Genomic DNA, 20,827 nt, shown 5'->3' on the forward strand with positions numbered 1-20,827 from the left:
CTGCTCCCTGCTGCCAGCCTTGTTGGAAATGCATTCTCCTGACATTGGGAGAATACGGGCAGAAGTGTGCAGGTCAGTCCCACAGAGACATCATAACCAGTAGAAAGACCAGACATGTGCCCTGAATCTCTGAATCACCATTGAATGTGAAAATATGAAACAATTAGATTTGAAAGGGGGCTTAGAAATAATTTTTTAACTTCTAACTTAAAAGGACAAGTAAATTGTATTAATGGCCAGGTTTATCTTTATGGTTCTCTCCTCCCTCTAGACCAGTGGTTCTCAACCAGGGGTGGCGTTGCCCTCCAGAGGACATTTGGCAATGACTGGGGACATTTTGGTTGTCAGCTTGGGTGAGAGACATTCATGGCATCTAGTGGGTAGAGGCCAGCGATGGGGCTAAATATCCTACAGTGCACAGGTCAGCCCACAACAAAGAATGAGCCAGCCCAACATGTACATAGTACCGAGGCCGAGAACCCCTGGTTTATACACAAAAGACTGTTTTCCAAACACTAAAGAAATAGAGAAATGGCATTCTTACTCGAGGAAGAAATCATAACCACAAATCATATTTTATTAGCTGTCCAATGCCACCTTCCATTCATGTCTGTGTTTTAATTAAATTGTATGAACTACCAGTACAAATCAATACAAATGCATTCTTCTTTTTTTTTTTACACACCAACAGCTTGAATGTTCTTGAAGCCTTTAAACAATGAGCTGACTGTGGGCAAACAGAAGACAAGGAATCGGAGAGATAATTAGCTCATGCATCTGGTGCTGGCTAATAAATAAATTTTCATATGAATGTAGAAACCACTCAATATTAACTGCATTTATTATTTTTTTAAATAGCTGGAAACTTTAATAAAATGCAATTTTCAGAAGCATCGTGGTGGCTGAGTAGAACTGCTTCATTTAAAAAAATAATAAAGTTACTTCCCCCTAGACTGGGGTGGGTGAACATGTAGCAAAATCTCCCGTCCCACTAGCCTCTGGCAGATGGAGTGAGCTCTCACAAGACACATTTTCCTGCAATTCTTCTCATGGAAGCCAGAGACAGGAAGAGCACCCTGCTTTGAAAAGCGGTTGTTTGCTTCATACAGTATACTTTGGTTTTTTTAAACAGGTAAGAAAGTGGTCCCCGGTTCTCCTGAGGAGAGAATGTGTTTTCTGACTTTTGAATTAACGACGATACCACCAGTCTGAATGAGTTCCTTTTTCTGTTAAGGTGAAAAGTATATTTTCCTTTCCCTCCAGTGATCAGTTGCTCCTCTTTGGAAATATTCTTCAGATAAGTATGTTTATGTCTTGACCTATCAGTAGCCCCTCACCACGCCTTCCATATGATGGAGTGCTGACATTCGGTGCCTGACAGGATCAGCATTTGGCACGTCCTGGGGATGGGTGTCGTCGGATATGGTATCAGTCTGATGCTCTGAACTGATAGTTCTCATAAAGTATCTGAAAGTATCTTCTTTAGAAGTGTAAAAGTATATGCTAACTTGTGCTCTCTTAATGAGACTTGCAAATTGGTCATCAAATAAGCAAAATATAACTCATAAGCAAAAAAAAAGTGTGTTTTTAAATAAAATTAACAAATGAAGATGGTTAAAACTACAACCAAAACGATGAACAGATTATTTTTGGTTAATCATAAGAAGACATGACACACTAGTTATAGTTTTCTTTCTTTTTCAGTCCGTTTGGTTCTGCTTAATATACTCACAAGGATCGCAGTGAGGGTATCTTTGAATTTCACACGATCTCCTTGTCTGCCATCTGATGTTTCCGCATTCCAGGACACTAGAGCCCTACTGATTTATGTAATCACTCGTATGAGGAGAAATTGGCTTGCCTTTCATTCCAATGAACCTTCTATATAACTGGCCTTCTTTCATGAAGATTTCAGTGAGCGTAGAAAACAACAGATCTCACTTTGCTGCAAACACAGTAAAACCTTCCTGCCATTAGGCTTAGAGTCTCACAATCATTCAACCTTTGTCAGACACTGCATGGGAGGCGTTTGGGGTTCTCTGCAGGGAAAGTGGGGAATTTTAATTCCTGCTGCATAGAAGCCCAATAGGCAGAAATTGGAGGCTCTCTCCAACTTCTTACTAATCAGTCAAATTCTTTTTTTGCCCTTTATGGAAATCTTTTCCTTGTTGCAGCCACTTGTCTGGTAATTGCAAAAGGAGAAAACTGAAACATCTCCCCCAACCTGTCCTGGGGAGTTCATGTTTTTTTGCTGCCTGTCTTCTGTTTCTGTTTGCGAAGGTGAGCCTCTATCTCGTGCCTGAAGACCAGCATCCCCAGCTGCCCGTGGGAGGCCTCGTTCATGGCCTTGGACTGCATGCACATCTTGTACTGCTCAGGGGTCAGCTCGTCCACGCAGCGCTTCTCGTGCCACAGGTGGAAGAGTCCCCGCACGGGTGTCCGGACCACTATGAGGTTGCTGTGGAGATACTTGCGATAGAGATGCACGTCCTCTCCGCCCCAGCCTTTGATGTCCAAATCAAAGCCACCTGTCAGGAGAGAACACGCTGCTGAATCATGCTGTGCCTGCACCTCCTGATCTATACTTGGTTTCCTTCCCGCACCAGCACTGAACTTCGCATGAGGAGAAGCTTGTAGGGGAGATGTGTTTCAGCACCCCTCCAGATTATGAATGTCCGCCCGGGTCAGGGCACTCAAAATTCTCACAGGGGACCTCCATGGCCACCTGCTCTACCTCCTGGAGATAACAAGACTGCAGACAGAATCCCCAGCATTTGCCTGCCTTCAAGAGCTATCAGCAAAGCTAATGACCAGCCCTAGTCTCAGATTAAGAGCTGCAACAGCATCCCGACTTTTCAACCTGAAACCTCCAAGTGAAAATTCATGTGTTTCGGTTTCAATGGGGCCTCCCCATGCCATTCCAAATGGAATAAACCAGAGGCTTGCAGCGTGAAAGAGTAAAACAGAATCTCAGCATGAAAAAAACCATATCCCCTAAAAGCACTCTTCCTTTCAGAGACTAAAGTGGCCCCGAAAGGCTGTGTGTCCACAGGCTGGCGAAATGAGTCATGTTAAAGGGACTGGCCTCACAGCCAGTTCTTAAGTTCTACTCAGAACATCTGTGCCACTTTATAATGGACTCCTTCACAGAGTGAGGAATGGCCCCCTAAACTCTCACCTTTGTAAACTGAGATGCCCCATGTGTGGGGACAGAGCCCCAGAAAGCAGTTTCCAGGCTCTCGGCCTCACATAGACAGGTGCTGGCTCAGGTAGTAAATGGCCATCAACTGTGATTGGATGGCCATCAGCTGTGGCTAGTTGGCCGTCAACTGTAACCAGTGAGCCATTGGCCACTAATACAACTGCTGTGGCTATGCTAGCAGAAAAATGGGGGCTAGCAAGAAGATGGTGGCTGAGCTAGCAAGAGCGGATTGCAGTTAGGATGGCGGGTTGCGGACAGTATGGATCCAGCCTCCAGTGAGAGTATAGTGCCTCCAGTGAGAATATACTAGTATGACTCCCCTATCTATGTCTCCGTGGGTGTTCTTTTTTGGCCTCGCCATATCCTGCGTTCTCTTGTGGGGAGCAGGAGCAGAGACCCTGCCTGGCACCCTGCACGACAAATGGCACAGCGAGCAGGGTCTCCCGCACGACAAATGGCGCAATGAGCAGGGTCCCCTGCACGACACTATGTCTTTTCCTAACCGAAAGCCCACCGTGTCCATGTAGAACCAAAGAAACACTGGTCTCTTTTTGTCATTGTTCCTTCCTCACCTAGGCGATTTATCAAACCCTTACAAGAAACAGTGAAGTGATTCTCAACATCTTTTCTGAGTTACCACCTAGCCAGCCCCTCTGTCCTCTGCAGCCCCCAAGCTACACTGCTCTGATGGAGGCTAGGGACAGGAAGGGGGGTTCACACATGGGGAAACCCATACCCTACCCACTGGCTATGTGTATGAGTGATCTGTGGCCCCTCAGTCGCGTGCAGGTGAAGAAAGCTGTACCATTCTGAATCAAGGGTCTAGAATTTAAGTCTCGGTTCTCTTACCTCTCTTGAGTTTTGGTTTCTTTATCCAGAAATGAAGTAGGTATCATAACCAAATGAGATAGTAGTGTAACTTGGTTAGCTGTACTTGATTTCAGCTAAGTAGCATTATGATTAATTAAACAGAAGGTGCTCAAGAAAACGCTTACAAATAAATACAAGATTGCAAAGAATGACTGGGGTACAAGGTGACCCAAAGATTCATTCTGATGTCATGGCAAGAGCTTACTGAGGAAGAGCATGCTTCCCAGCCTGCCTTTCCCACGTTTGTCAATTATAGCTGTGTTCTGTCTTTAGAAAAAAATATTGTAAATTTGATAAACATACATCATCACAAAATAATCTTTCTCTGTACATAGAGCAAGGAAACAGAGTTCCTTGAAATGGAAATTTCCTTTAGAAATTTTTTTAAAATATGTCATTTTGGGAAATTTGATATGCACATAATCATTTAAGATTATTTCTTAGAGAAATCAAAGAACATCCATCGTTCACTGCCAAGTATCTGAGGGAGGGCACCCACCACTGAGAGCCCGATGTCCTGGGTACTCTGCTGCTTCTTATGAGAAATCACTTCAAGTTTTTGTTTGTTTGTTTGTCTGTTTTTTCTTAATCTGGTGATTTCTGTGAGGGTTCTCTAGTCCCTGTAGACCACCACCTTACCTCTGAACAAAAACCTGGGGATGCTCAGCTAGACTCACTGATCTTAGAAACAGAAGCTTTAGGCCTCAGGCCGGAGTGGGAGGAGATAGACCAGGAGAGAGCAGGGTGAGCAGGCTCTGGGAGGCCCACAGGGAGATGGGAGTCTCCATGCTGTGGGCGGGTAGCTTCCCCAACCCTATCCTGGTGCACGGTCCACCCTGAGTCCTAAGCCCAGATCAAGGTTTCTGACCTGTTCATTCATAACTGTGGCTCATGTAGAAGCCATAATTCTAGTCCCTCCAGAGACATATGAGTAAGTACCACCATGAAAGGTGGTGTGGAATTTCCAAGGGGGACAGAAGACACTCTGTTCTCATCCTGACCATGTCCCCCACTTACTGTGAGATCCCTTTGCCTCTCAGAGCCTTGGTCTCAACTGCATCCTAAGGACCTTTCCTCTCTGTGCACTGGGGACCCGTGTGTGTGTGTGTATGTGTGTGTGTTTGTGTGTGTGCATGTATGTACATGTGCATGTTAACAGTGATTGTACACTTAGAGCTTGACACTTCAAGCATCTCAAATTTTCAAAGGTTCAGCTGAGAAATCTGCATCATTTCTGATATGTGATTTTCCAAAATTCCCCATGTTGTCCTTATTTCTTTAATGTATCCTCCTATTGTGGAGGCCCACGGTGTTCTACACGAGAGGGTGCAGGAGCCAGACCAGGTTGGAAGAAGGCAGCACTGGAGGGCTTGCTTAGAAGCTGCCTTTATGTAACAAGCTGCCTTTTCCTCTCAGATTATATGCCTTATTTGGGGTGACTGAGTGGCACTGGTGGAGATTATAGGGGCTAATGTGCCGCACATTCTCAAACCCCCTCTTCGTCCAGCCTCAAGTCCATGATGAGAGGAACGGCCTTTTCTTTTCTTTTTTTTTTTTTAAATTTATTGGGGTGACAATTGTTAGTAAAATTACATAGATTTCAGGTGTACAATTCTGTATTACATCATCTATAAATCCCATTGTGTGTTCACCACCCAGAGTCCATTCTCTTTCCATCACCATGTATTTGATCCCCTTTACCCTCTTCTCCCATCCCCCACCCCCCTTACCCTCTGGTAACCACTAAACTTGGCCTTTTCTTAGGAAGTAGCACCACCTTTGCCACCAGACTTCTTGGGACCTGATGCGCTTCCCTCATGGCCTCTCACTGCCCTCTAGGTGGCAGTAGAGATGCAGACTTGTTGCAAGTCCGTTGGTCTTACCTATATTGATGAAGTCTGACCGATACTGACATGTCATCCCAAATCCAAAGTCTCTCCAAAATCCAGTTTCCTTCTTTATGACCTGCAAGGAAATCACTGTCATTTGATGAGGAAGGGCAAAATGGATAACAATAAATAGAGAGTATTCACAACCTCGTCTGAGCAATGTGAAATAGGAAGCCCATCCCAGCACTGATGCATAGCCACAGCCCTGTGTGGGAAATGAAGATGTATTTGAGTCCTTTCTGACGGTTAGGAATAGTCAACTCACCAGTCCCAAAACGGGACTTGTGATTTTTGGCACCTCTGGCTGGAATGTTTCTAGGGTGTAGGCATGAAAACACACACACACACACACACACACACACACACACACACACACAGGCAAACCGGAGAGCAAGGTTTTGAGCAGTACCATGGAAAAGCCACCTACGTGTCTGGCCCAACACCAGTGCCAGCGAGAATTGGAGGCCTCGGCCCCTCACACAGGGCCGGGCAGGGAGCCAGCAAAGGGCTCAGGAAGTTGAGAAAAGGGATAGAGAACAACTCAGAATTCAGCTGCCCTGGCACAGTGCACAAACAGGACTCCCTCAGGGAATAAAAGGAAAACCTGAGACTTTAGTGTGTGACTCTGGCTCCGCAAATTCTCGCTTGCTGAGGATAAGGGCACTAAGAGTCCGGGCTCTGAAGAAAGACTCTGTCCATTCATCTTTAAACTATTTTAAAACCAAACTGCTCCAAAAAGCATCAGCAGAGGTGCCAGGCGGCAGGGCTGCTGAGAGGCCATCCAAGCAGTGACTGTCTTTAAAAAGCAAAACCTGGCCCTGCTCAATCTCTCACTTTGCAAGTAAATTTCCAATGTACTTGCTGAAGCAGCAAGACTTTCTTTTCTTTTCTTTTTTAAATTGCTTATATATTTTTGGCTGAAGTAATTCTGGGAATGGTTTGGGGACCTACTTTAATAGTTATTTTTCATGATTCATTCTTGCAGTTAACATAGGTGCCTCGACGAAAGCAGGGGAGGGGAGGCTGCAGAGGTCCCCGTCCACTCGGATTTCTGCGTTTTCTGTCTGGGCCATCTGGTGCGCTAATTAGAAACAGTGTGTGTGGGTGGGAACACCAGCGTCTTGTCCCAACTTGACCACTGGCTGGCCTTTTTGCCTTAGGCAGGTCCCTCACTTCTTAGAGCCTCTATTTCCTTTCCTATAAATGAGGAGTTTGAGCTAAATCATCCCTAAGGTCTCTTCCAGCTCTAACATCCAAACATTTATCCTATTACTGCTATTCTACCTCCCTGATGTTTGCCTTTATCTATACCACACTAAATTGCACTTGACAAATGGCTTGCAACAGGGCTGATGAACTTAAAAACTCTTTTACCCTGTAACTTATGAAAGCATCTTATTTTCACTCCAACCTACATATAGATGTCGCCTGTACTACTGTTGGCACACATCAGGACTGCCTAAGGGAAAGAAAGATCAAAAGAGGTTTTGTGGTTTACTATGGTGCCCAGCACAATGCCCTCCAATTCTTCTATAGAACAATATCTCCCAAGTGACAAGACAATTTCATCAGAATCAACTGGAAAGGTTTTTCAGGGCAGGAAGATCTGGGAAAATCTCCACTGAGTCATCTTTTAAAAAATGGTTTGTTTTGTCCCTGTCGTACCAGGTACACTGTTTCTGGTGCAGCTAGTGGTTTAATATCCTTTCTGCTGGCCAGGACACAGACAAGTACTCGAAGCTCCTGAATAAAAATGGAGTCAAAGAGAAGTGTCAATATCCAAAACTTCAAACATTTGGCTAAGGTATATACGGAATCTGAAAGAGAAAGCTCCAAACAGGAAAAACAATGGGTTGGGGTTTAGGAAGAAAGACAAGAGGTAGCTGTCCCAGGACTGGGCTAAGTGAATGTACTGCCTAGCAAGGCTGAACAAAGTGAAGAGTGACCTTCAGCTGAGGACAGTGTGACAGAAACAAACTGATTTGTGAGCTGGAGAATGAGCTATATAAACACTTATTAACATCGGCTTTAAAGTTGGCAAGCCACGGAAAGCCACTATCTGAAGAGCTCATTGAAATTTAGCCCTTGGTAGGAACTGATTTGGTCATGCGCACAGCATGTGATGTCGGGGCAAGATGGAGTGCACTTATTAGAGTTCACTTATTAGAGGTTCTACCACCCCCTCCCCAACCCCGTGCTGAGTCACTAACTGGAGTGGTGCTCTCAACGAGCAGCCTAGCTGGGAGTGAGCAGTCTCAAGTGTACATCAGATCACAGCATGTTGCCATTTAAAGCCCTGCAGTGGTTTTAACTGCATTCTCCCTAATGCAATTAGAGTAAAATCCACAAGGAAACCTCTAGCCAGCAAAGGCCCTACATGACCTGGCCCCTGCCTGCCTCGCCAATCTCATATGCCCTTATATACAGACCCCTTATATTCTGCCCTTCCCCATGCACCAGACTCACAGGTCTCCACAGCTGGACAACTGCAGTTCCCCCTTTCTGGGTCACCCTTTCCGGGCTCACTACTGGATTCTGCTCCAACGCCATTTCTCAGCGCCATTGTCCTGGCCCTCCCGGCCCATGTCAGCACTCCCCACCCCTGTCACTCTCTACTCTGTCATCTGGTTTATTTTCTCTATAAACCAGACTCTCTGAAATTATCCTGTTGCATTTGTTTCTCTGTTTGCTGACTGTCTTCACCAACCACCACTGGTAAATGTAAGCTTGGGGCCTTGGTCTTGTTCACAGCTGTGTCTGCAGCACCCAGGCCACTGCTTAGCACACAGCAGCACTCAATAGGTTCTGAGCCTTTAAGCAAAACAACACATAACAAAACCAATTTTACCACAGGTTGATTGATATAAACAGGAGTTGAGTTCCTACAGCATCTCATCAACATTATAATAAAACAATGTTGAACAAAACGATGTTATCTGAGGACCTGCTGTCCCTGTCCAAGGAACAATGAGGAGCAGTCAGAGGGCAGACACAGCATGAAGCCAGTGGAAATAGTCGTGGTTCCTATAGGGAATTCCTGTCAGCGAGTGGTTCAAGGAAGTCCTGGCAGTACCAGTGGGGAAACCCTCAGAATTGTGTGGCTCTGGACCAACAGACAAAAACATTCTCACTTCCAGGGGTCTAAGCAGAGGGCTTCACTTCTTAGAACCTTTGCCCAAGCATAAGGAGCTCCCCCATTCTGTTCAAACATTGAAAAGATACACACCAATGATGTCTAGAGGAGGAAGAAACCCTGACATACCTGAAGAAACCCTGAGATAAAGATTAAACTTTCAAAGAAAAATAACTCCTCCTCTTGTCCTGAATTTCACCGATCAGTTTTCAAGTGCTACCTTCATTTTTAAAAATGTCTTTTAAGGGCTGGCCTCCTCTCAACTCTCCCCAACACCCTTCCCCTCCCCTCCTTAGATTCAGCAGAGCACTGCAGGGCATAAATACACCACAAAAGGATAGTTGTCAAGCCTGCTCTCTCACAGGAAATTTCCAGACCTGCAGCTCTGTGGGCGATTCACGTGATGGGGGAGGGGGGATTATTTTCTATTAGGACCAAAACTCAAAGCACAAATCAGTGTCTCTCCCCCAAAGACGTGGGAAGGCGGCCATCATGCAGCTGCATGGTTTAATGGCGCTGACTTTGGACAACTTCCCATGAAGCAATCTGGGCCCTAAAATAAAATACTCAGGCAGAGTATTTACTCTAAATCAAAGAGAGTCTCCCAAGCACCGAGGTTGTGTCTGAGCAGCCTCACGTTCACCAGAAACACCAGTGGTGTGCATGCAACCCATGCAGTCCACACGCCCCACGCTGAGAAGGCTTTAGGCCTGGTTTAATGCTCTGCTGTTGCCATCTTGAAATTCTTCATAATTTTTGAACAAGGACTCTGAGTTTTCATTGTGCACTGGCCATGTCGTGTATGTAGCCAGCCCTGTCCGTGAGGGGCAGTCACCCTGAACTCCAGGGATTTCTGTGGCTGGGCTGGGTGCCTCCTGACCCCATGCTGTACGTTCCTTGTTATCTGGGCCCTTAGGGCTCCGTGATCACACCACACAGGATTCCAGGGGGCTGCATGTGGTACGCATGTGCCCTGAGGTAAGGCACAGTGCTGTGACAGTTTCTAGTTCTTGAGAAATAAAGTATTCTAGAGCCACAGCTTTCAAAGAATTGGTTTAAGAATGGACACAAATGCCACCTATTCCAAGATTTGTACTAACCCACATTTCTCTACAAGTCTTCCTTTATCTGCATAAAAAAATGAAGTGCCTTCTGAAGAGTATCATGCTAGGCAAGGAATCATCCAGGTGCCCTCTGTTCTAGGAATCTGTACTTAAAGCTAGACTCCGTGCCCTCCGGGAAGCACTCTGAGGCCAAAGGGTGTGTCCCCTCAGCATCTCAGCCCAGTCTCCATCATGTGGTGGCACTTGTGTGCCCAACCCTGCCACTTAGCAGTCTGGGCAAGCGACTTATGCCTGCGTGCTTTAAGTTCCTCACCTGTGAAATGAGCATAATGATGCCTCTTCACCTTCCTTAGTCATGCGTGAGGTGACGTGGGCACAGTGTGGCTTATGAAAGGCGGATGGATGGCATCTGTTAATGTTACTTTTGGTACTCAGTTACTTTTTGGTCTGCTTCCCGAATAAACAAAAACAGACAAAAAAAGGATGGACTATGTCTGGTCAACAATTTTTAGAAGTTTAAACATAAATTCAGATTATTGGTAAAATACCTTGGAGGCAGGTAGAGAGGTAAGGCTTTAATCAGAGAGGGGGTTATAACAGCTATATGTGATGTCAGAGGGATAGTACTCTTGGGGGGGTTATCACTTTGTGAGGAGGGCTAATGTCTAATCATTATGTTGGGTTGTACACCTGAAACTAATGTAAAAACATAAAAGTAAATTTAAAAAAAAGTCAGAGAGGGAGGGAGGATAGAAGGCAGCATACCATCCGCACAATGAACAGAGTAGCACAAGGTCACCAGACTGAAACAATGGGTGGAACAAACAGCAGACTGAGATGTCAGGCACTTCAGGCAGTGGAATCGGTGAGGAGATGGACCTGAGGTGGAAGGAGACGAGGACACACTGGGCAACGTGCTCCTGGCAGAGCGGCGGGCTGGGGTGTCTATCGAGCTGGAATCATGTGCCAGGTGCTGGTGTTTGCAAACATTTTCTCTGTAATCTGGTTTAGAGTCAGTTTGTGGAGGGCAGAGAATCCCAGCAAGGAATCAGGGTCGCAGTGCTGTGCTGAGCCGGCCAGGACAGCTCAGCAGGACTGTGCAAGTCTCTTGCCAACTCTGTGTTCAGTGACATCACATCGATAGCCTGAAATAGGCCACAGTGGGAGTATTGACACCACTGAAAATGGCAAACGCTATGAATCAGGGCTTTCCTCCGCCCCCTTTCAGAGAGTGGGTTGTTAAACATTTACTAGCACACCACTGGCTTTACGCCATAAGACTTTCTTTTAATGGAATTAATCTGCATTTTGGAAATGCATCTATGGCAGAGGGTGAAGGAAAGACTGAAGTATAGGGGAGGGAAGGAATCTATAAGAAGCAGTAAGAGGCTCCTGCCATGGCCCCAGCAAGAACCGACAAGGCTTGAACCAGGAAAGTGGAATGTCCAAAGATAACAATTATTGAAATTAGAGTCATTCCGCTCTCAGAGAGCTACTTCTACATGAAAGCATCAGAAAGTTTTATTTCCAGTTTAAAACTCAAAAAATTAAATAGTAGGTAAAAGCCCACGATTTCACATACTACTTATTAATAATGGTCTGTACTCAAAAGTAAAGAAACAAGTAATCTGAACACACACACACACACACACACACACACACATACACATACACACACAAATCATAAGTTTGGTTTCTTCCTTTTGTCTGCAGGCAAAATGTTACCAAATGACAGTGGCAGTAGCCAGGAGAAATAATAACTAGCACATTGACTGTGAGGTCATATTTACAGGACTGCTGGAAAAGGTTGTCTACTGTTTGCATACATAAATAACTTCTGTTATAGCTACATTCTGGATCTCCCTTACCTCTGACACTGATGTACTCCAGGGAAAGCTATCAAGAATGTATAAACATATATGCATCATATCTTTCTAGACTGAGCCAAAATGAACCCTTGGTAGGAAGTCTTTCCTAATTTACCCCTCTCTGATCATTACTTTTTATTTTATGCCTTCTCAGCTCCTATGCAGTCTATCTCCAGTATATTAGTTACTGTGGTTTGATGTTCTCCAGTGGAATTTCTGTCAGGTCATTTCCTTTATATTTCAGCTCTCACTTAGACCCTAAGCAAATCTATTTCTACTGCACTAGAGTAAGGAGATCCTAGCTTTGGCCTGAGCTCTGCTACTAGCTGGCAATGTGATCTTGGGCAAGTCTATAAAAAAAGAAGAGAGTAGGTGAGATGATCTCACAATCACCTGAGCATATGAAACTGTTTCAGTTCTTCTGACCCCTCCACTAGCACCTAGATTAGTTCTCTGGAGGCAGCAAGTGCTCAAGAAATGGCTCATCCAGTAAAGACCATAATCAGCACTTTTCTTTTTTAGATGAAGACCCGTTCATGTCAGAGACAACTGCTGTGTTTCTCTGGACTAAATAGTCATATACTAAACCCTAAAAGATCAGACTTATGTGGTCTAGGAAAGGTCTAAGGTATATTTAGAAGTCAATGTAAAAGGTTGCGGCATAATTCAGAAGTTCTAGCTGTGGACACAGCCATGTGAGTTCTGGTTCTGGTTTGCCCGCACCATCCTCTGGCTTCCCTTTGCACCTGCTTCCCTGCAGGAATGGTAACAAAAGGATAAAACGTTTAAACTGGGAAATGGAAAGAATTCCTTGCAAACAAATAAGGTCTTTATGAGTTTGAAATCAAAACATTAATCATATTTGATGCCAAATGTAAAGTGGTATTTTATTTAAAATCAAAGGAACTTTTATTCTGATTGGTTGAAAGAAAATAAATGCTGTATCCCATTTCCCCTTCAAACCCTAATAGAAGCTGGTATTAGAATTTCATTGGTGGAAGAGGAAACTATATTATTACTGCACTGTATGGCTTGGGTCCCAAGTGAAACCATGTGAGGACATGGATGAGGAATAAACCTTGTCCAACCTGAAGAAACTCAAGCTGAAACTTTCTGGAACAGATCATTAGATCAACTGCCAGAGGTTAATTGGAGAGGGGCACAGGATATGGTTGGAGAAACAGGTTTTGCTACTCTGGAAGCTTAAACACAGAATCTGTCCTCCAAAAGAATTTCATTAAACACATATTTTCATGAAAACCAGCTTACTCTCCCATTGCACAGAAGCATGAGAGACTTGGTCCTATCCCATCTTCATGTTCACACGGCAGATTTCCTTTCCCAGGCCTATGAGGTTCTCAATGGGAAGAAACATGACTTTGCCTCAACAGGAGACAGAACTACTCAAGGCAGTGAAGAACAGACAGCCCCCAATTTAGACACTCCTCTGAGATTCAGCCTGAGTTAGAACACAGCTTCAGATGAGCCCAGCGGATCTCTCTGCAGGAAAAGATCACAGCCCAACTTGGGGACTGACAACAATAATGGAATAGTCTTGGAGAGGCATGCCTACATGTGGTACAGAGACCCTCTTCGGGCTTGTCTCTTCTTCCTGTTCCCGGCCCTGCTCGCTGCTGAATGGAGTAACTACTGCCACGACCAAGGAGACATCTCAGTGCACAGAGATCCTTGGTGGTTGTGTGGTTCCACTATCTGTGGTGGCATGATGAGAAGGGCATTGGATTTAGTCCCTGTTCCCCCAATGAGTCACTCACTGTGTGCCCTGGGGTGAGCCACCCCTTTCTGACTTCTGTCAAATGGGAACAGAAATCTCACCTTTCTTACCTTGCAGGATTTGTTTAACAATAAAGAGAAAATGTGTTGCATCCATAATACAATAATACTAGTTTCCAGAAGGAAACTATGAAGGTGTGAAATTACCTTTCTGTAAGGTACTGTTCCGATTTATTTTCCACTTTTAAATATTACAAGCACTTTTAATCAACAAGGCAGTGGGAGCAAAGGCCAGAACATCTGCCAAACTTAAAAATTACTCCGGGGATCAATTCACAGATCTCCACTCACCTTTACTCATGGTCAGGTGCCCCTGGTAATGAAAGACATGAAACACAGTCACACAAAGGCACCTGCGGGGTAATTACTCACCAGCTGCTGTTCTAAGGGAGGGACGGCATCGTGGTGGCTATATATTATGCCAGGATTGTACTGACTGAAAAGGACTGGATAAAATACTTTCTTCCCTGCAAACCGGAAAACAAACATCTCCTTACAGCAACAGATAAAAAACTATTAGGTTTGTTCATTTATATTCAGTCTTCTGAAACATCCCACATATTTGCATGCACTTTCTGCTTCCGTTCACTCAAGTCTAAAACAGGTCTTAGAAGTCCTGTAGCAGGTAGACCAGATGGACAGACTGTCAAATATTTCTGACCTGTTAGCACAAGAGTGATGTTCAAAATATTGAGGGTCAGTGGCTCTGGCACAGGGCATCCACCAATTGGAGTGGGTGTGAAAGAGAGTCCTGGCACTCTCTGCCCTGCCAGACATTAACTCTTTAACTGCTGGCTCGTGGGGCAGTCCTAAGAGTTGCCAGAGGCCGGGGTGACTTAGGGCAGCAGTAGACTGAGGGAGCCCAGGGCAGTTGCTCTTTACCAATTTACATGAAGAGTTTCAATATTTTAACAACTGGAATGTCCATTCCATTAGGTATCAGCTGAATATCAGTTTTGCCTGTGAGTCAAACTCTGTGAAAATTGTTTTCAAACTGGGTTATTTCTGCTCAGAGCCCTTTCTCCTGTGGCAATTGCCCACCACTGTTCTTTTCCCATTGGTTTCAGGAGGTTTTCCAGGTCTTGTCTTCTCCCCCACCACACTTTCTCCTGCGGATGTTCACTAAAGCTGACCACCCAGATAAAAATGGAATAGAGGTTATAAACATGAACTTGAGACAAAGAGTCCCAGAATCATGATGGCCAAAAGGCCTATACTGGGACACCAAAGGAGAAATCAAACCAAGTGATTTTTTTTTTTTCCTTTTCTTGGTCATTGGGGTCAAGTAAGGCTGATTCAGAAGCATGACATCAGAGTGAACTGTGAAGAGAATGATGCATGAGTGTGAGAAAGCTAAACGCCACCCTGAGGGAGAAAAAGAGAACTGCCAACTCCACAGATCCTTACCTGGCTGTGTATTCAGCCTACACGTATTGAGGAATTCCGAGGTGAAGTAGATGTCAACATCACAGAAAAAGAGAAGGACATTGCTGCCCTTCCAGAAGCGGGCTCCAACATCAAGTCCTTTTCCGCGGGAAAACTCTCCATTCAGTTGGATGAAGGTAAAGTTCCTGAAGTTGGCGGCTCTAAAAGGAAGACCAGACATAGTTACTCATGTAGCCTTGCTTCCCAGGCCTACAGAATCCCCTGGCAAATATGTGACCAAGGTCCATCCACATCTCGCCATGTTTCTTTTGTAACCCTGAGGGCACTGAGACTACCCAGCATTTATAGAATGATCCAGACTCATCGGAAACTCATTGGGATTAAAGGACCCAAAAACAAACACCTAGTGAAGTTTTAACACCAGTTTATTTCTTGCTTCTCTAGTAATTTCCCCCAATGGACAATTGTACTGTCATGATTAATGAATATTTCTTGTGATGGAAAAAACTTGAACCAGTGAAGATGGAAAGTCTCCTAGAAAATTTCCATGCCTCCTGAGCCACCCAAATGAAACCACTGGGCCAAGGAAATAAAATCCCATTGTAATGACCCCCCCCAGCATCTTCTCACCTGTATTCAACTCCAGGAGCCAGACATGATGGTCTTGATATATATCTATCCTCAAAGAGATTTAAACCTGGATTCCTTCCCCACCCTCAGGTAAAGCAGCATTACAGAGAAAATGACAGACTTGGATTCAGAAGGCTAGGAGTGTCTTAGGCCAGGCTCTCCTGCAGATGAACTCTGTGATCTAGGCAAGCCCATTCATCTCCCAGAACCTCAGTTGCCTCATCCACAAAATGGGAATAATAATACCTTCCTTAACTGTCTCACACAGTTATTAGCTAGATAGACACTGCCAAGAATATAAAGTACTATGTAAGCATCAGCTATTGCTGTTATTAGCACAGGCAAAGATTCCCAGGCCAGTGGTAGTGAAGTCAAGCTGTTTCTTCACTTGGCTGTTTTTTCCCATGAAGAGCAGAACCTTCTGAAACGGGGCATGTCCTGAGCAAAAGATCCAGGAATTCGTTCAGTACCTAGTGGGACAGGGGTGGTCCTGCTGACATCACCCTTCTTTTCATATTCTGAGCCCGCCCTCCCTTCTACCTGGCCCATCCCCATCCCCCAACTTCTCACTAATCTTCATGTATTCAAAACAAGCAAAAAACCCATTTCCATTTTTCAAACTTTGTGTTCCCAGTAATAGCTTGGGTAAAAGTCAACACAACTATAGAGTCATAAACTATTCAAATGCTAAGATGTATTTGTACCTGGTAATTTAATCAGAGGAACTAGTTCTGCTACCCCTTCCTTCCTTGTCTTAGCATTTTTCAGATCCGTGAGTGAGCTTGGTTTTTCAGCTTTGGAATCCGTGGGTCTAACCTTGTCTGAGTTCGATGCCAGACATGGTTTTTCAGATTTAGATCAAGGCCGGAGGCCTGGTGATGGGAAGGGCACTGTTGTATGAGTCAGGAAACCTGGACCCAGGGCCTAGAACCACGCCTGGCCCGCATGAGGCACTCAATAGATATTTGTGAATAAACATGTAAATAGATGAATGACTTTAATCCTAGCTCAGCCTCTGATTTATTGGAGGCAGGTCACTTCACTTCTCTGGTCTCAGTTTCCTCATTGTAAAATCTGATGGTCACAAAGTTCCAAGCGCCTTTACACTCTAAAATTCTATTTTCTGCACTTTTGCATTCCATTCAGCACTGCTCTCCATTTGGAGGGATTTTCCTCCTCTCTCAGAACTTAATCATGACCCCTTTCTCTGGCAAGGTGGCCCCAGTTCCTATTTTCTGCGGGCAGCATGGAGGCGATGCCCCACAGCCTACTCAGTCCTTGGTCTGGCCCTCATGTAGACAGCTACCTGCCTGTCTCCAAAGATGCTCAGGTGCAGTCATCGTCATCTGCTCCGGAGGGATCTACAACCCAGCTCCTGGAAGGCAGGCTCAACCCACTTCTCTATTCGCTCAGTTTTTAGGAAAGTTTTACCCTTGGAGATGCCTGGATTTTTGCCTGTTCATCTAAGGGAGTCTCTAGCCACGTCTCACAGGACTCACCCACCATCCTGCAGCCCGTCTTTTTTTCCCCAGCCAGAGGTCTCTTTCTTCACTTGTCTCAGGGTTCGTGTTCTTTGAGACCCTCCCAGACTGCAGGGAGACCTGTTAGTTATTTTTCAGAGCAGGGAGGACTAACATGCCCAAATACAATGAAGGAGCAAGGCCTTCCTCAGTCAGGCTGTATCTGACTCATAATATCGGGACCTCCTCTAAGATGTCTTACAGGATCTATCATTCAAGAGCTGAAATATAAAAATGCTTTATATTTGAACAACAGCAAGCAACTTTCATCAAAGAAGAGGAATGCAGTTCCCTAATGCGTTGTGTTAAACGAACTGCTGGATTTTCTCCTTTGAACAGCCTACAGTCCATTTGTGTAGATATATGAAATATTTACAAAAGTCAAGTCATGTTGACTACTTAAATAAGACTGTAAGGCAGCATTAGAAACTGGAGTAATAGCATTAAAGATATGACAAGCCTGTAGGTGATCAATATTTGAGTGCATGGGAGAAAGTTGAGTGCTACAAATTTAGAGGGGAGAGTGGTCATTTGGCATATACACTTACCCAACATGTAATTTAATCTAGCTTGTTCTGTCCACAAATTTCCCAAACCCTGGCTCAAGCTGCTCTTCTCTGCTCTGCCACAGCAGGGGGTGGAGAGGGGCACAGGGCTTGTCTGTCAGTCAATGTCACTGGGAAACGGGTGGGGAGAACACTGTGCCTGGAGTCTGAGATGACCTCTATTTGGAAGACTTTTTTTTTAAAGTGATAAAACATTAACCTCTATACTTCAATGTGTAGCCCTTAGGGAAAGAGAATTCAGGAAAACGGATGCTGGGGGACTCTCCATAAGGCCTAATGCAAAAGGCAATCTGCTTCCTTTCTCTACATCCAACCTCTCTGCAAGGATGAGATGCTCCATCTTATATCTGTGGCACTACGCAGTCTGGATATGCATTTCAAACCCCTTCTTCAATTTGTCCGCAGGCCATACAGGAAGCCCCAGGACACAGTACCCAGTTCTGTCCATTCACTGTCCACACAGCAGCCCCTACACCCCATGGAGCCAGTGCACACATGGCACCAGTGGCCTCTACGTCCCCCCCTCACCTGTACATAACCCTGCCCGGCCCAGCGCTGCATGGCTTCTCATCTACCTTGACCAACTCTGGCCAGCAGGAAACATCCATTGTTACTGGCCTGGCAGCCCACATATGTGTTGGCTCTGTGCTGATGGCCTAATTAGGGAGCTGGACATCAGTGCACACAGAAGCAGGGTGGGGACAGAATTACTGCTGGCCTGGGAAGCACCATCAGCCGGTCATGGGCTCTGGAGAAGGCCCAGGGCTAACTGCGTCGTCCACCTGTGGTTCCCAGTGTGGCTGCCAGGTCACCCTGCTCAGTTAGGAGTCCATCCACAGATGGATAATGGTACTGCCGTCCCTCCTGACAACTGAACCCCAGCACGTCTTATAGTTAACCACTACCTGGGAGAACCCCTCTTCCTCCTCTCTTGCCATCAGGAAGGGCCTCTGATCATGAACAAGTGTTCTCCACAAAGAAAGAGGGCTGAGCTGAAAACACCAGAAAAAGAATCGGAACAACTTCACTTCCCCTCTATTCCAGAACACAGAGATGAATACATGTCAAATACCTGGGCCTGGAAGTGGGATGCCCTCCTCTCATCTCAAACTCATCAGCACCAGCTCCAGGACACAGGATGCAAAGGGAAGAAGAGAAATTGGCTTCTGCGAGACAGCTAGGCCGCTTCCCTCAACACGTCCCACATCTTCACTCAGAAACACTTCGCGTTGGGCAGGGGATTCGCTCACTAGGCCAGAGCACCTCCTGCTCAACAGTACACTAAACAGTGTATTAAGAGGCAGCCACACCATGCAAAGCAAGGACACATTTGAATGCAAAACACTGATTTGCCCTACAGCGGTTTGACAGTTTGGGATTCAAAAATGTGTGCAACGTGGGCATGAGGCTACAACCCCAAAATGCAGACCATAGAAGTACACAGGCAGGGACCTTGTTTTATCCTCTGTCTATTCCCCCATCCCACAGTGACCAGCCAAAAGATGGTGACCGATGGCATGGACATGGCTGGCACCTCCTGTCTCTGCTCGCCAATCCCTCCCGGGAATTCATTTTCTCCAACCTCTACAGTAAAAGTCCCACTTCGTGGCCCATGTCATGTTACTGCTTCTCATGCCTTGCTGCCAACTGAAGTCCCTGTCTGGGCTCCCAGGCGTTTTGCCCAGTCCTCCTGTGCCCGCTGCCCTCTTGTGCCCTTGCTTGTGTAGACATGCACAGGACGATGTGGCACACTGTAAACCTTTAGGACAGGGGCTGCCTTACTTGATTTTCTAACTTCAGAGGCTACCGGGAAGGTCGTTGCACACACAGGGACAGAGTGGATGATCCATAAACACTGGATGAATCCAGAGATGAATCAATGGGAAACCCTGAGGCACATCTCAGATCTGTCATTATTGAGGACGATGTCCCAAGATGCTACCTTCTTCCCTCAGATGGGCACTGGAGAAGCGTCCCACATCAGAAAGAGTCTCAACCAACAGATTCCGCAGGACCACAGCACAGGCACAAACCCAAGCTTTTAAGAAGTTGATAAATATATAAATAACAGAAAAGAAGAGAGCTGAGAAAAATAAGATGCAATTTGGTTAGAAATATTTAATTCCCCCCATTCAAAGAAATGTAATATTTAGTGGCATGCCTAAAGAAATGGACTAGTAAGGAATGGGCATTTTTCATGACAGAATGAGAGCAATACATCCTATACTGTGTGATTTCCTATTATGAATCAGAGTTTGCAGTTTCAAAAGGCCACATGATTACTCATAATTATTTCTTCTTCTTTTCTTCTTGAATTGTATTATTTGCTGATGAAACGCTTGAATTTCTCATTCAATTCCTTTCTTTTATATAAAAAGTCTGGTGCATGGGGACTTCTCTAAGTTATATATAATCATTCTGATAAAGGTTTTAATGACCTGAGAAAGCTACTGTTTCCGCTAGAGATTTAATTTCTCTAATTGACTTACATTTCCCAAAATTGCTGGATTAAAAATGATAAAAGGTCTTGCTGTCTAATATGATTTACTCTAGTACAGACTTCTTCCCACCACTGCAAGGAAATTCTCTTAATATGACATTTCCCACAATAGCCCTTCACTTTTAAAAAAAAGCACTTAAAAATTTACATAGAAACCAGTATTATATTCAATGTATAATTTATAGTTTTAAATCTAACAGCCATAAATGTTGAAACTGCTTATGAGTTCTACTTACTGAAGACATTTGAATACAGTAAAGAATTTAAAGTAAGCACTTTAAATAATTAATTTAGAAGTTTCTAGAGTCTGAGCTTATACAAGCCTGTTTATACAATTCTGTTTTAGCCAATACACACACACGCGCACGCAGAAGGTGCCCAAAAAAGTATACACATTTTACAAAA

General features: G+C 44.9%; 1 protein-coding gene across 11 annotated transcripts in view; it reads right to left on the reverse strand.

Annotated features, from left to right (window-relative positions):
• Positions 1-552: 552 nt before the first annotated feature.
• CSGALNACT1 (chondroitin sulfate N-acetylgalactosaminyltransferase 1) overlaps positions 553-20,827 on the reverse strand; it is a 298,778-nt gene continuing 278,503 nt past the window's right edge. For all 11 annotated transcript variants that reach the window (XM_019742117.2, XM_074329587.1, XM_074329586.1 and 8 more), the window contains 4 exons: positions 15,228-15,406; positions 14,193-14,287; positions 5,956-6,037; positions 553-2,528 (listed from right to left, as the gene is read on the reverse strand). In XM_019742117.2, coding sequence (XP_019597676.2) covers positions 2,239-2,528; positions 5,956-6,037; positions 14,193-14,287; positions 15,228-15,406 — 646 coding nt within the window. In that variant the 3' untranslated portion in view covers positions 553-2,238. The remainder of the gene's footprint in view (positions 2,529-5,955; positions 6,038-14,192; positions 14,288-15,227; positions 15,407-20,827) is intronic.

The sequence above is a fragment of the Rhinolophus sinicus genome, linkage group LG04 (genome assembly GCF_036562045.2).
Source record: "Rhinolophus sinicus isolate RSC01 linkage group LG04, ASM3656204v1, whole genome shotgun sequence".
Classification (NCBI taxonomy): domain Eukaryota; kingdom Metazoa; phylum Chordata; class Mammalia; order Chiroptera; family Rhinolophidae; genus Rhinolophus; species Rhinolophus sinicus.